The sequence below is a fragment of the Loxodonta africana genome, chromosome 1, assembly GCF_030014295.1.
Source record: "Loxodonta africana isolate mLoxAfr1 chromosome 1, mLoxAfr1.hap2, whole genome shotgun sequence".
Lineage (NCBI taxonomy): Eukaryota > Metazoa > Chordata > Mammalia > Proboscidea > Elephantidae > Loxodonta > Loxodonta africana.
This window is the reverse complement of record NC_087342.1, coordinates 223961164-223974259: the sequence shown is the minus strand read 5'-3', so window position 1 is coordinate 223974259 and position 13096 is coordinate 223961164. Positions and strand designations below refer to the sequence as shown.

The window sequence follows — 13096 nt, the reverse complement described above, 5'->3', positions numbered from 1 at the left end:
CAGTACTTAATTTCTTTTAATTACTGAATAATATTCCATTGTATGGATATACTACATTTTGTTTATCCACTTACCAGTCGTTGGACATTTAGGTTTTTTCCACCTTTTGTCTATTATGAATAATGCTTCCGTGAACATTTGTGTACAAGTATTTGTGTGAACATATGTTTCCAAATCTCCTGGGTATATAGCTAGAAGTGGAATTGCTGGGTCATATGGCAACTATGTTGAGCATTTTGAGGAACTACCGAACTCTTTTCCACAGTGGTTGCTCCATTTTGCATTCCAATTTTTCCACCTCCTTGCCAACACTGGTAATTGTCTGTCTTTTTGGTTTTAGCCATCCTTTGGGTGTGAAGTGGTATCTCATTGTAGTTTTGATTTGCATTTACTTAATGGTTCATAATGTTGAACATCTTTTCAAGTGCTTATTGATAAAATTCCACTTGTGATATCTGCACACAGCTTGATCCAAAAAGCCTAATTGTGTTCAGATGTAATTTTGAACATTTTCCTCCATTTTTTGAGGCTATTTTGTTAGAGAACAAAGAAATTGGGCTCATCAATACTTTATTTAAGTCAGTTACAAAGTTAGTCCAACATCTTTGCCCTTCATTTTATGGGGGAGGCGGGTCTTGGTAACACTTGTGGTGACTTTCTGGGGATAGAAGGAGGAAAACTAATTTTTGCTTAAAGATTTCCAATCTCAGTGAAGTAAGCTGTAAAGTGTGCACCTAAACCCATTGCCGTTGAGTCAATTCTGACTCATAGTGACCCTGTACCTAGATTACCATTACATGCTTTCCTCTTCTTCTTAGGGTAGTCTCGGTATCATTCGAGGTCCTTTCAGTTGCATATGACTGAAAACCAGACCAGTGTGGCTTAACAAAAGCAACATATTGGCTCCCATAAGCTGAGAGGACTCCAATTGTACCACCAAGATTCATGTTTCAGCTCGATGTCCTATGGATTGGCTCCATTCTCATGATTCTCGAATTGATTCCTTGAAGCTTCCGGTTGACCTCATTACAACACTCAATTCAGGAGAGAAGAGAGATTGCTTCTCTAATACTCCACCAAAGTCCTAAAATTGAGTCTCCCGCTCTTGATTGGCTTGACCTGAGACACAAGCTCACTCTTGAATGCATGACTGTTGCCAGCAAGATGCAATAGCCATTGGCTGAGTCAAAGACATGTGGTTCCCTGGATCCTGGGGTGGATTCGGCTTCGCTTGAAGCATGTGGGCTGAGGCTGGCTGGCAAGGTGTGGTCAGGGAGGGAAGTGGAGGCTGTGTGGCAAATTGAAGATTGACTGCTACCTGCTCAAAGCCACAGCCTACAGACAGGCATCTTCTCTCAAAGGGCAGTTCTGGGAGGAACATTAAGCAGCCAGTGAGGGCAGTGGTTCTCAAACTTTAGGGTGTATCGGAATCACCCTTTTAAAACAAAGATTGCTGAGCTTGCCCCAAGAATTTCTCATTTGGGTTGTCCTGGTATGGGGCCTGCGATATGCATTTCTACCAAGTTCCCAGGTGATGCTGATGCTGCTTGTTGGGGGAACATACTTCAAACCACGATCTAGGGAATCTTCTTATTTTATTTAGACAGAAACAATCCCAGAAAGATAAAAACCTATCAACCAATCAATATGAATGTGATCATAAATTATGTGTCTAGAAATGCACTAGTGTACTTTAAGGCTCTTCATAGAAGACCATCATGACAATTTCCTTCAAAAATGCATTTGTCCTGTTTGGCAATATAGATAGCTACTTTCCATTTTAAGTCTGTTTCTTCTTATTGAAGTAATAACAGAGATTAAAAACTGTTGCTCTCCCTGTACTCCCCAATCTAAGCGTAACAACCAAAAGCTAAACCCATTTCTGTTGAATTGATTCCAATTCATAGCAACCCCTTTACAGAAGCAGGTTGTCACATGTCCGTCCTGTGGAACGGCTGGTGAATTTGAACCACCGATCCTTTGGTTAGCAGCTGAGTGAGTGCTTAACCACTGTGCCACTAAAACAAAAAACCAAACCTGGTGCCGTCGAGTCAATTCCAACTCATAGCAACGTAGGACAGAGTACTGCCCCACAGGGTTTCCAAGGAGCAGCTGGTGGATTCAAACTGCCTACCTGTTGGTTAGCACCTGAGATCTTAACCACCGTGCCACCAGGACTCCTTAATCCAGGTATAAATAGGAGTCCCAATTTCTTGAAATTTATCTTCTTTCATTTACTTTTTCACTTACTCTATTATATTTGTTGACAGTGTTAAAAATGTGAGTATGAGTTACTGGGGAGTTAAATCAAAATGGCTGTCCTTCATTTTTCAGTTACATCCGTAACATTTTTCACTTTAAGAAAGACATGGATAAAGCTCTAAGATGCGCTAACATAGCTAATGAAACTCGCTAACATGGAATATTCTAAGTGACATCTAAGGGAAAAAACCTGTTTTAAGTCAGTAGTGTGGCACACAGTAGGCATGGGAGCTCTTTTTGGGCAGTGAATAAATAAATGAATGAATGGATGAAATCTGGAAACGCTGTGTTTCAGGGTTTGATTTTGAATTCCCTTCCCAGGATTTGACACTTGGTGTCTAATATTCTCCGGGATTCTCACTGGATTTATCATTATTGCTTTCTTTATAGAAGAAATAAAAATATCAGAAGATGATGAAATGGAGAAGCTCTACAAATCCTTAGAGCAAGCAAGTTTATCTCCTCTTGGGGACAGACGACCTTCAACCAAAAAGGAATTGAGAAAATCCTTCGTTAAGCGGTGCAAAAATCCATCCATAAACGAGAAGCTCCACAAAATCCGAACCTTGAATAGCACATTAAAGGTAAAAAATTTCAAATTGTGGATGAACTCTTTGAATGTGGGAAAAGGAATGGCTGGCTTTTCCAGGGGATTCATGCTAATCAGAGTGGATTTGTATATGTGGCGGGGAGGGGGGAAGGGGGGCAGGGAAAGCAAATATAATCTTTATAGGATGAGATGACCCTTGGCCTTCTTAATGTACTAGGACAGTTAAGACATTCACCCAGTAGCAGCCAAGGCCATTTTCCATACTAGACCTTGATTTTTACATTCCCTGATACAACATTTCAAATTTTAAGCTAGTAGAGAGCAAGGAACATGTATGATTTGTTTTTGTAGCCCTTGTACCTAGCATGTCCCTGGGTGGTGCAAATGGCTAACACGCTTGGCTACCCAGAGGTACTATGAAAGAAAGTCTTGGTGATCTACTTCTGAAAGGTTACAGCCATTGAAAACCCTATGAAGCACAGTTCTACTCTGACACGCGAGGTTTCCATTGAGTCAGAATCCAGTAAGTGGCAACTGGTTTGGTACCTAGTACAGTAACTGGCTCAATAAATGTTGACTAGAGTCTGAGACAGTCAGCTGGTGAGAGTGAACAGTAATATTAATAAGATCTTGGAATTTCATCTGATTCCATAGAAGGTCCCATTCATTCATTTCTAGATTTCAGATACAGCAGACACTCAGTGACTCTTATCTGTACACGTGGGAGTCAAAGAACACTGTGCGAGCCAGGAAACGTGAACTCTTACATCTTCTGGTAATAGAACAGTGTATGTTTTTACCATGTGGGTAGGGGATGGTGTATGGGAAGTACTGAAGCTATTTTCAGGGCCTCCCGTCGGTGAAGTGCTCTTCATAAGAAAAGCATCCTGCTTGCACATTTAGATTATACCATGAACAGGAGGAGGCCAGGATACTTTGTAAAATAGTCCTGAATTAGCAGAAGACTTATAGATTCTGGGAATGCTTGATAGATCCTGCAATTTAATTCCGTTTTGCACATGTCCTAAGAATTCTGAGTCGCTTTTCAGGAAGAAATGTACACAATCAAAAAGATAAGGCTACGAAGAGAAGGTTGGGTGATGCTTAGTCAGACGTCCCAGTTAGTCAAGAAAATTAAAAAAACAAAACAAAACAAAACCTGTTGCCACTGCCACTGAGTCGATTCCAACTCATAGCGACCCTATAGGACAGAGTAGATCTGCCCCATATAGTTTCCAAGGAGCGGCTAGTGGATTCAAGCTGTCGACCTTTTGGTTAGCAGCTGAACGCTTAACTACACCGTCACCAGGGCTCCTCAGTAGAAGACCTAAAACCCCCGAAAGGCTGCAAAAATGAGACTGGAAAATAAGAATAAAAGGCATAGCTTAGCTAAACCAAAACCAAACCAAAACCCATTGCCATTGAGTCAATTCTGACTCATAGTGACCCTATAGGACAGAGTAGAACTAGCTATACAAAGAAAATCCAAATGCTGAATTGCCCAACTGCACAACTGCAGAGAAACTCCCTAATATTTAATGATGAGGGATAGTACTAGTGCCCATCTCAGAGACTAATATGTTATATTCCACAGTATGTACAGAACTGATAAATAGGTTTGTTCATTCAGTGTAATATGCCCTGGAGCCCTGGTGGTGCAGTGGTTAAAAGCTCAGCTGCTAACCAAGAGGCCCGCAGTTTGAATCCACCAACCGCTCCTTGGAAACCCAGTGCGGCAGTTCTACTCTGCCCTGTAGGGTCGCTATGAGTCGGAATCAACTTGATGGCAACGGGTTTGGTTTTTCATTTATGCTGGGATTTTATTGTTTTATTTGTCTGTGATGACTGATATAAAACCAAAAAACCAAACCTGTTGCCTTCGAATTGATTCTGACTCATGGCAATTGCACGTATGTCAGAGCATAACTGTGTTCCATAGGACTTTCAATGACTGTGCTCTTATAGAAGTAGATTGCCAGGTCTTTCTTCTGTGGTGCTCTGCTGGATGGATTTGAACTGCCAAACTTTCTGTTAGTAGCTGAGTGAAAACTGTTTGTGTCACCCCTCGACCTACATGATCACTTGATATAGGTGAATAAATTTTTTATTGAACACATATTTCCTGCATCCAACTATTCTGGGGTACTGGGATCCATTGAGTGGGCCCCATTGTGCAGAGGAGACAGAGGAAGACAAATAGTTAAAATGCAGTGAGGTGAAGACTGTGGTTATTACATCTGCAGGGTCCTTTGGGAGCCCGGGGGGGAAGTGGCTGAGGCAACAGGGACAATGCCACAGAGGTGCTGACAACTGGTCCATGAGTAATAGTTGAAGAATATCAGGAAGAGAAGGGAAGGGCATTTAAGAAAGAGGAACTGGCCCAGGCAAACGTTCTTAAGGTTGACTAGGAAGAAAGGCCGGGTGATGTTCTGGAAAATTAGTCAGAGAAAACTCTATGGGTTACAATAGTTCAATCTTGTTGTCCATGGTCACCATGAGTCGGGGGCCAGCTCCAGGGCAACTAACAACATGTCACAGTTCCTGTGGGTCAGGAATCTGGGCGTGGCTTGGCTAGGTGCCTTTGCCTCAGGATCCCTCACAGGCATCATCTGGGTTGTCATTGTCTCAGGCCTCGACTGGGGGAGGGTCTGCAGACAAGTCACTCGTGGAGTTGTTGGCAGGATTCACTTTCTTGTGGGTTGTTGGCCTGAGGTTCTGGATTGCTCACTAGATATTGGCCCAAGACTAAAAAAAAAAAAAAATTTTTTACCTACCCTTTTTTCCCACGTGAGTCTCTTCCTAGGGCAGCTAACAACATGGAAGATGGTTCTCTCAGAGTGTGTAGCAAGGAGAGTGAGCAAGATGGATTATAACCTCATCTGAGCAGTGACATGACATCACATTCCATTTAGAAAGAAGTCACTAGGTCCAGCCCACACTCAAGAGGAGAGAATTACACAAGGGTGTGGACATTGTAAGCAGGGGTCACTGGGGTTCATCTCAGTCGTCACACCCAGGTAGATAACCGCTCCCTCGGTATGTTCCTGGAAAGTGGTCCTTCCCATAACCCATTGCTGTCAAGTCGATTCCAACTCATAGTGACCCCACAGGACACAGTAGAATTGCACACAGGGTTTCCAAGGCTGTAATCTTTACAGAAGGAGACTGCCACATCTTTCTCCCACAGAACGGCTGGTGGGTTTGAACAACCGACTTTTTGTTCAGCAGTGGAGCTCTTAACCACTGTGCTACCGGGGCTTCTTGGCCCTCCCCACAGAGCCCTTAAACCTCATCAGAGTGTGATGCTAGGGGCTGATAAGATGCAGCCTATGTTATATGGTCCTATCAGCCTCCTCAGTAGGTGGTAGGACTTGATGATGTAGAAATAGGCCTAGCTGGAAAAAAAAAAAAAAGCTTATCAACCTAGTCAGTAGAGAAAGAATGTGGAACCTGTGTGGTTATTAGAATGATTTTTAACTGTCTTTAAAATTCAAAGCAGGCAGGACAGTGGTTGGTCGCCTTTGAGGAGAAGAGGAGGATAATGACTGGAAGAGAAGGCACTGGGTAGTGTCCCTTTCTTGACCTCGGTGGTGGTTACGTAGTGATGTGCATTTTAGGATGATTCGTCAAGCGGAAGCCTTATTTTGTGTGTGTGTGTATACTTTTCTGTATGTATGTTAACATTGCAATAAAAATGTTTAATGTTTAAAAGAAACTTCAAAGCGGCAGTGTGGACAAGGCAAAGACAACAGGATTTCAGGCAGAAACAAGGAAACTGTTTCAACAATAATGTTTATACTTGCCATAGGCACATTTTATAAATAAAGTTCCTACCCTGGCACTGGATTGGAAAGAAAGCTCTTTAGGGAAATTCTTCTAGGATATTGAGCAAACTCTCATGTCACTCTTGAAATGTAGATCTTTAGGAATTCCTGGCAAGTCAGCAATCGCTGACCTTTGGCTATGCTGTTTTTGTTTTACACGGAATGACTAATGGGATGATTTATGGGCCCAGATGAAATTTTCTCTCAGGCTGTTGTTGTTGTTGTTAGCTGCTGGGGAGTCGTCCTCCGACTTATGGCGACCCCCTGTGTTACAGGGTAGAACTTCTCTATAGCATTTTCTTGGCCGTCATCTTTACGGCAGCACCTCACCAGACCCTTCTTCCATGGAGCCTCTGGGTGGGTTCGAACTGCCAGTCTCCCTTTCTTGGTTACTCTGGCTTATGCTGAAAGGGCTGAAGCCTCCTTCTCAGCAACTGCTCTGGTAGAACACATTTCCAGTGCTGTGCCTTGGATCAGTCCATCTGCTGAATACTTGGAATCTAGCATGAAAGTGTAGCCTTCTGTCTTTCACTGTATTTTTGGCACCATGGCCAAACTTTGCCTGCCTGCCAGAAAGCAAGGCAGGAGTTGTGAAAGTCCTTCAAAGCATTTGGTGCCTCCCATACCGTGCCAGAAGCATCTCCAGGCCAGGGGACAGTAGGGCCGTTTTGCGAGGCTACTGTTGACCCTCTCTCCTCCCCGGGGTGCCCAGTGCAGCCAGGAGCTCAGGAGATTGTGTTGTTTGACTGACTTCCTTCCTTTGTATTCTTTTCTACAGTTTCTTTCTTTTACCCATAAAAGCCCTAACACAGTTTGAGCCAAATGGCACGAAATTTGAATTGTTGAGAGCCAAGAGTGTTATGAGAAGCATCGGCCTGATGCCCAAAGTTGACGAGGCCCTTTCTTCAACCCTTTCATCAGATGTAGAGGGGAGATTAATGCGTTTTTGTCTTTTTATAAGTAAGCTTCCAAATTTTGTGAATCTGCAAAGATGTTTTCCAGCTTTTCAGTAAAATATTTGGCTCTTGCTCTCAAGCAAATGTCAACAGAATTTTAAGGACAAAGCAAAACTCCCTAACTAACTTCGTATGTAGCAGTGCTATTTACTGGCTGAAAGGTTGGCGGTTCTAAACCATCAGAGGAGCTTTGGGAGACAAGCCTGACAATCTGCTTCCGAAAGGCCACAGCCTTGAAAACCCTGTGGAGCAGTTCTACTCTGCACACTGGGGTCTCCATGCGTTGGAATCAACTTGATGGTAACTAACAACAGCAACAATGGTGATATCAGTGGATGAAAGACTTATTATTTTATTTATTTTTTTTTGAAGAGCTATTTTTGAAGCCTAGATGTTGAGAACTCAGAAGAAAGGGAAATCTCTTGGCTTTGCCTGACTTTCTGGAAGCAATCCTTTAAATACTTCCCCACTTATCTAGCCCTCCTTTGCTCTACTTCTGGGTTCTGGTCAACCTGCTTCTTATTTCTCTCTGGCTATCTTCTTATTGTACTATTTTTCTCTCCTTCCTGGAACCCAAATATACCTCGTGACCTCCATCTGTCACCTCATACTTGCTGTCTTACTTCAGAATTATAAATCTCCAGTCAAGCTTTTCCCTTGATATACTTAGTATTTTGACCAATTTTGAAATATGAAAAAAGGAAAACAGAAAAATGGAATAAAACACCACAAACAAAACATTGAGCTAAAGGTAGAATATAAACAATACACTTGTGTGTCACTAATATATGTGATAAGGAGCCCTGGTGGCTCAAAGATTAAGTGCTCAGCTGCTAACCAAAAAGTTGGCAGTTTAAACCCATCCAGCAGCCCTGTGGGAGAAAAACCTAGAAATTCACTCCAGTGAAGATTAAAAAAAAGAATTTTTTTTTTTTTTTGAATGAAGATTACAGCCTAGAAAACCCTAAGGAAAAGTGCTGCCCTGTGACATAGGGTTGCTAACAGTCAAAGTCAACTTGACGGCATCTAAAAACAACAGCGACAACATATATGATAATCTATGACCAGATACTGCATTTGGGTAAAATAAATGCTACTGATTCCAGAACGCCTGAAACTGTATGCAGATTTGTGTGTCTCTTTCTGTGTGTGTTGGTGAAGGGAATCCTTCTGGCCCTCAGTAGGGTTCATGGGAAAAAAATGATTGAAAAGTAAATAGGTAATTAGTCCCATCATTTGTTCCTTATTTCATATTGTGTTAGTTATCCAGTGCTGTTATAACAGAAATACCACAAGTGGGTGACTTTTACAAATAGAAATTTATTTTCTCACAGTTTAGGAGGCTAGAAGTCTGAATTCAGAGCACCAGCTCTAGGGGAAGGCTTTCCGTCTCCGTCAGCTCTGGAGGAAGGTCCTTGTCTCTTCAGCTTCTGCTTCCCTGGAGATCTCCATGTGTCTTGGCATCTGTCTTACCCCATCTCTCTGCTTGCTTGTTTAATCTCTTTTATATCTCCAAAGGGATTGACTCAAGATACACCCTACACTAATCTTTCCTCATTAACATAAAAAAGACAACCCATTACCAAAAGGGATTATGATCACAGGCATGGAGGTTAGAATTTACAACACATATTTTGGGGGGACATAATTGAATTCATAACATATATATTCATATTTTTCAACAATACTTAATGAGGGGCTAATATGTCTCATGCATTCTTTCAGGCATTTGGGGATAAAGCAGTAGACATATCAGACAAAATTCCTGCCCCGTGAAGCCTTTGGCTACTAACTAAAAGGTTGGAGGTTTGAATCCACCAGCCATTCCATGGAAGAAAAACGTGGCAGTCTGCTTCCATAAAGATTTACAGCCTTGGAAACCCTATGAGGCAGCTCTATTCTGTCCTATACTTTCGTTATGAGTTGGATTTGACTCGATGGCAATGGGTTTGGTTTTCTTTTTTGCTGTTTGTTTGTTTAGGTCATTGTTGACCACCATAAGAGCATTTTTAGTTGAAGGCTAGTGGTAAAAGCCTGATGTCGTTGGTGTTGCTGGTGTTAGGTGCTGTTGAGTCCGTTCTGACCCATAGCAACCCTATGTACAACAGAACTTAACGCTGCCCAGTCCTGTGCCATCCTCACAATTGTTGTTATGCTTGAGCCCATTGTTGCAGCCATTGTGTCAGTCCATCTCATTGAAGGTCTTCCTCTTCTTCACTGACCCTCTACCTTACCAAGCATAATGTCCTTCTCTAGGGACTGATCCATCCTGATAACATGTCCAAAGTATGTAAGATGTAGTCTCGCCATCTTTGTTTCTAAGGATGGGAGCCAGATGGGAGAGAGTCTATGGGAGAATGGGCACGAGGAAATTGGAGACAGTGAGTAGAGATATTTTTGAGAACTTATTCTCTAAAGTTAAGGAGAGAAGTGGAGCGTTAGCTGAAACAGGGAAGGGAGGTCCAGAGAGGGCTTTTAAGACAGGAGTAGTAAGAGGATACGTGTATGCTGGTGAGAATGATCAAGTGGAGGTGGGAAATTGATGAGTCACAAGAAAGAGGGGTGAATTGCTGGGGTGATTTCCTTGAGTAGGAGAGAGGGGGTGATTGTGCGCAAGTGGGGGGATTGGCCTTTGGCCAGAGTGCAGATGTCTCATTCATGTTAACAGGAGGGAAGGCTACACGTATTTGTGCTGATGCAGGTAAATAGGCTATAGGAACTCTGAGAAGCACTCTTCTGATTGTTTCCATTTCCTAAAAAATGTAGGGAGCAGGCTCGTCAGCCTCAGTGAGGATGGAGGGAAGAGTTTTGAGAAGAAATGAGAAGTTTTGAAATTGCCTTTGGGGAGAGTAGGAGAGAAAAAGGCTGAGGAATATATAACAAGATGGCTGGAGAGCAGTAAAAGTCCACTTAACATCAGTGGTCATGAATTTAAAGTGAGACTAATGACCATAGCTGTAAATTTTCTCCAGGCAAGTTTAGCTTTTTAGAGAGACTGCGTCCACAGTGGACATGGCCTGAATGTCTACTTGGTACCAAGCACTGTGGTAGGTGCAGGACATACAGGGATGAACAAAATAGGTTTGCTGTAGCCTTCTCCCTGGGTGAAGCAAACGTTTTGCACTCGATTATTAACCAAAAAGTTGGCAATTCAAATCCACCCAGTGGTGCTGTGGAAGAAAGGCCTGGTGACCTACTTCCATAAGATTACCACCACTGAGAACCCTCTGGAGCACAGTTCTCCTCTGAAACACGTGGGGCTGCCATGCGTTGAAATCGACTTGATGGCAACAAGTTCGGCTTTTGGGTTTTAACCTTCATTAAGTAACTTTAGAGTAGGTGGAATGATAGATCGGTAAGCATCCAAATTCAGCATAACATTGTCAATACTAAGAGGGCTATGGGTATTGGAAGGCATGAAAGCAGAGAAAAAGCTTCTCAGTCTAATCTGGGGGTTCAGAGAAGGTTTTCTGGAGAACATGATGCCTAAAGTGAAAAAAAAGAAAAAAAAAAACCAAACAAAAAAACCCGTTGCTGTCGAGTTGATTCAGACTCATAGTTACCCTATAGGTCAGAGTAGAACTGCCCCACAGAATTTCCAAGGAGCGCCTGGTGGATCTGAACTGCTGACCTATGGTTAGCAGCTGTAGTGAGTATATTGTTATTAGTTGCCCTTGAATTGGCTCAACTCGTGGCAGCCTTATATCTAACGGAATGAAATGTTGTCCCGTCCTGCACCAGCTTCATGATTTTTGGCATGTTTGAGTCCAGTCGGGTAATATTTTGTTCTGATCTATAGGGTTTTCATTGGCTAATTTTTTGAAGTAGATCACCAGGCCTTTCTTCCTAGTCTGTCTTAATCTGGAAGCTCTTTTGAAACCTGTCCACCACGGGTGACCCTGCTGGTATTTGAAATATCAGAGGCATAGCTTCCAGCATCACGGCAACATGTAAGCCACCACAGTACGACAAACTGATAGATAGATGGTGGGGAGTAAGTATAGATATGGGATTTAGTGAAATCTATAAAGAAAGATGGGAAAGTGTTCCATGTGGAAGAAACTCAATGAATTAGAGTTAAGCAGGTGAAGGTGAGAAGGTTCTCCATGTGGCACAACATCATAGAGGGGTGAACTAACATTGCTTGGAGTAGAAATTGGACATCAATAATATTAAAATGGAAAATGAGAAGAAGGGAGCAGAGTATCAACAGGTGGAGCTGAAGGAGTAGGCGCATGGGGAGCCTTGACGCTACGGGGAATCACGAGGAGGACACTGGGCATTTGAGGTGGGTCTCCTGTGCTGCCACGTGGAAGGTAGGTTTATAGTGTGGAGACTGTAGGTAGGAACCTCACATAGGAGGCTATATAGCAGCAGATCAGGTGTGAAATATTGGGTCTGAGATTAGAACTGTGGTCATAGGAATGGAGAAAAAGGAGTGGATCTGAGATACAGTTGTCAAGGCTGAGTGATTTTTTTTGAATGTGGAGGTTGATGCGTCTTACTCTTTAACTCCATTCCTTGGCTATAGAAAACTCCCTAACCTGAGCCAGTATCGGTTATGGAGGAGGCAGGGTGAAATAATACGAATAGATTGTTTACTCCATTAGCAGTACTGGAATACACCTGGTTTTGATGGCGAGTCCTTAGTGTCTTCTTTGACTACAAAAGATAGCTTGTATATTCGTTTTGTATTTGTTAATAAATATATGTATGTGACTTATTAACAAAATTAAAATTGAACAGATGTATTTTGTGTTCTCTTATGAGTTAGGGGAAACACTGGTGGGTGTAGTGGTTAAGTGCTATGGCTGCTAATCAAAAGGTTGGTAATTTGAATCCACCAGGTGCTCCTTGGAAACTCTACGGGCCAGCTCTACTCTGTCCTATAGGGTCTCTATGAGTTGGAATCAACTCTACGGTGACAGTTTTTTTTTTAATGTGTTAGGTAAGTGACTACGTCCCAGTTTAACTTAGTGAGATTTGGATGGTCAATGAAATGGTTATACGATTAGAGGCTTTGAGGGGAACAATGCTTATTACTGTGGTGTGGAATAATGGATTGATCAGGAAAGGGCCGTGCAGAGGCCTTTAGCTATATGTCTAGTTCTTCCACTAACACTCGGGTAGAACATTTATCTTCCTTGTGGTTGGCAAGCATATGTAAGCATACCGTACTGGAGTCCCTGGGTAGTACAAATAGTTGATACAATCAGCTGCTAACTGAAAGATTGGAGATTCCAAGGTACCTTGGAAGAAATCCTTGGCAGCGTAGTTTGAAAAAATTAGCCACTGAAAACCCTATGGAGCACAGTTCTGCTCTGACACACATGGAGTTGGCAGGAGTCAGAATCCTTTCAACAACTTTTTTTTCTTTCACCATCTATCTTGCACTTGATAAAGGGATTCAAATATTAATGAGTAAAACGTTGATAATTTTAAAAGAAATGCATGTGTCTTTATTTGTAAAAGTACTGAAGATAATCTGTTGAAATTAAGGTATT

The 13096-nt window shown here is 42.3% G+C and overlaps 1 protein-coding gene across 22 annotated transcripts in view; it reads left to right on the top strand.

Annotated features, from left to right (window-relative positions):
* Window positions 1-13096, top strand: part of IPCEF1 (interaction protein for cytohesin exchange factors 1) — a 319466-nt gene that overhangs the window by 216724 nt on the left and 89646 nt on the right. For 20 of the 22 annotated variants that reach the window (XM_064292423.1, XM_064292438.1, XM_064292427.1 and 17 more), the window contains one exon: window positions 2653-2846. The exons of 1 other annotated variant lie outside the window; for it this stretch is intronic. In XM_064292423.1, the coding sequence (XP_064148493.1) occupies window positions 2653-2846 (194 nt within the window). Of the gene's footprint in view, window positions 1-2652; window positions 2847-12439; window positions 13077-13096 lie in introns of those variants that run through there. One more of the 22 variants, XM_064292443.1, reaches the window with a different exon arrangement.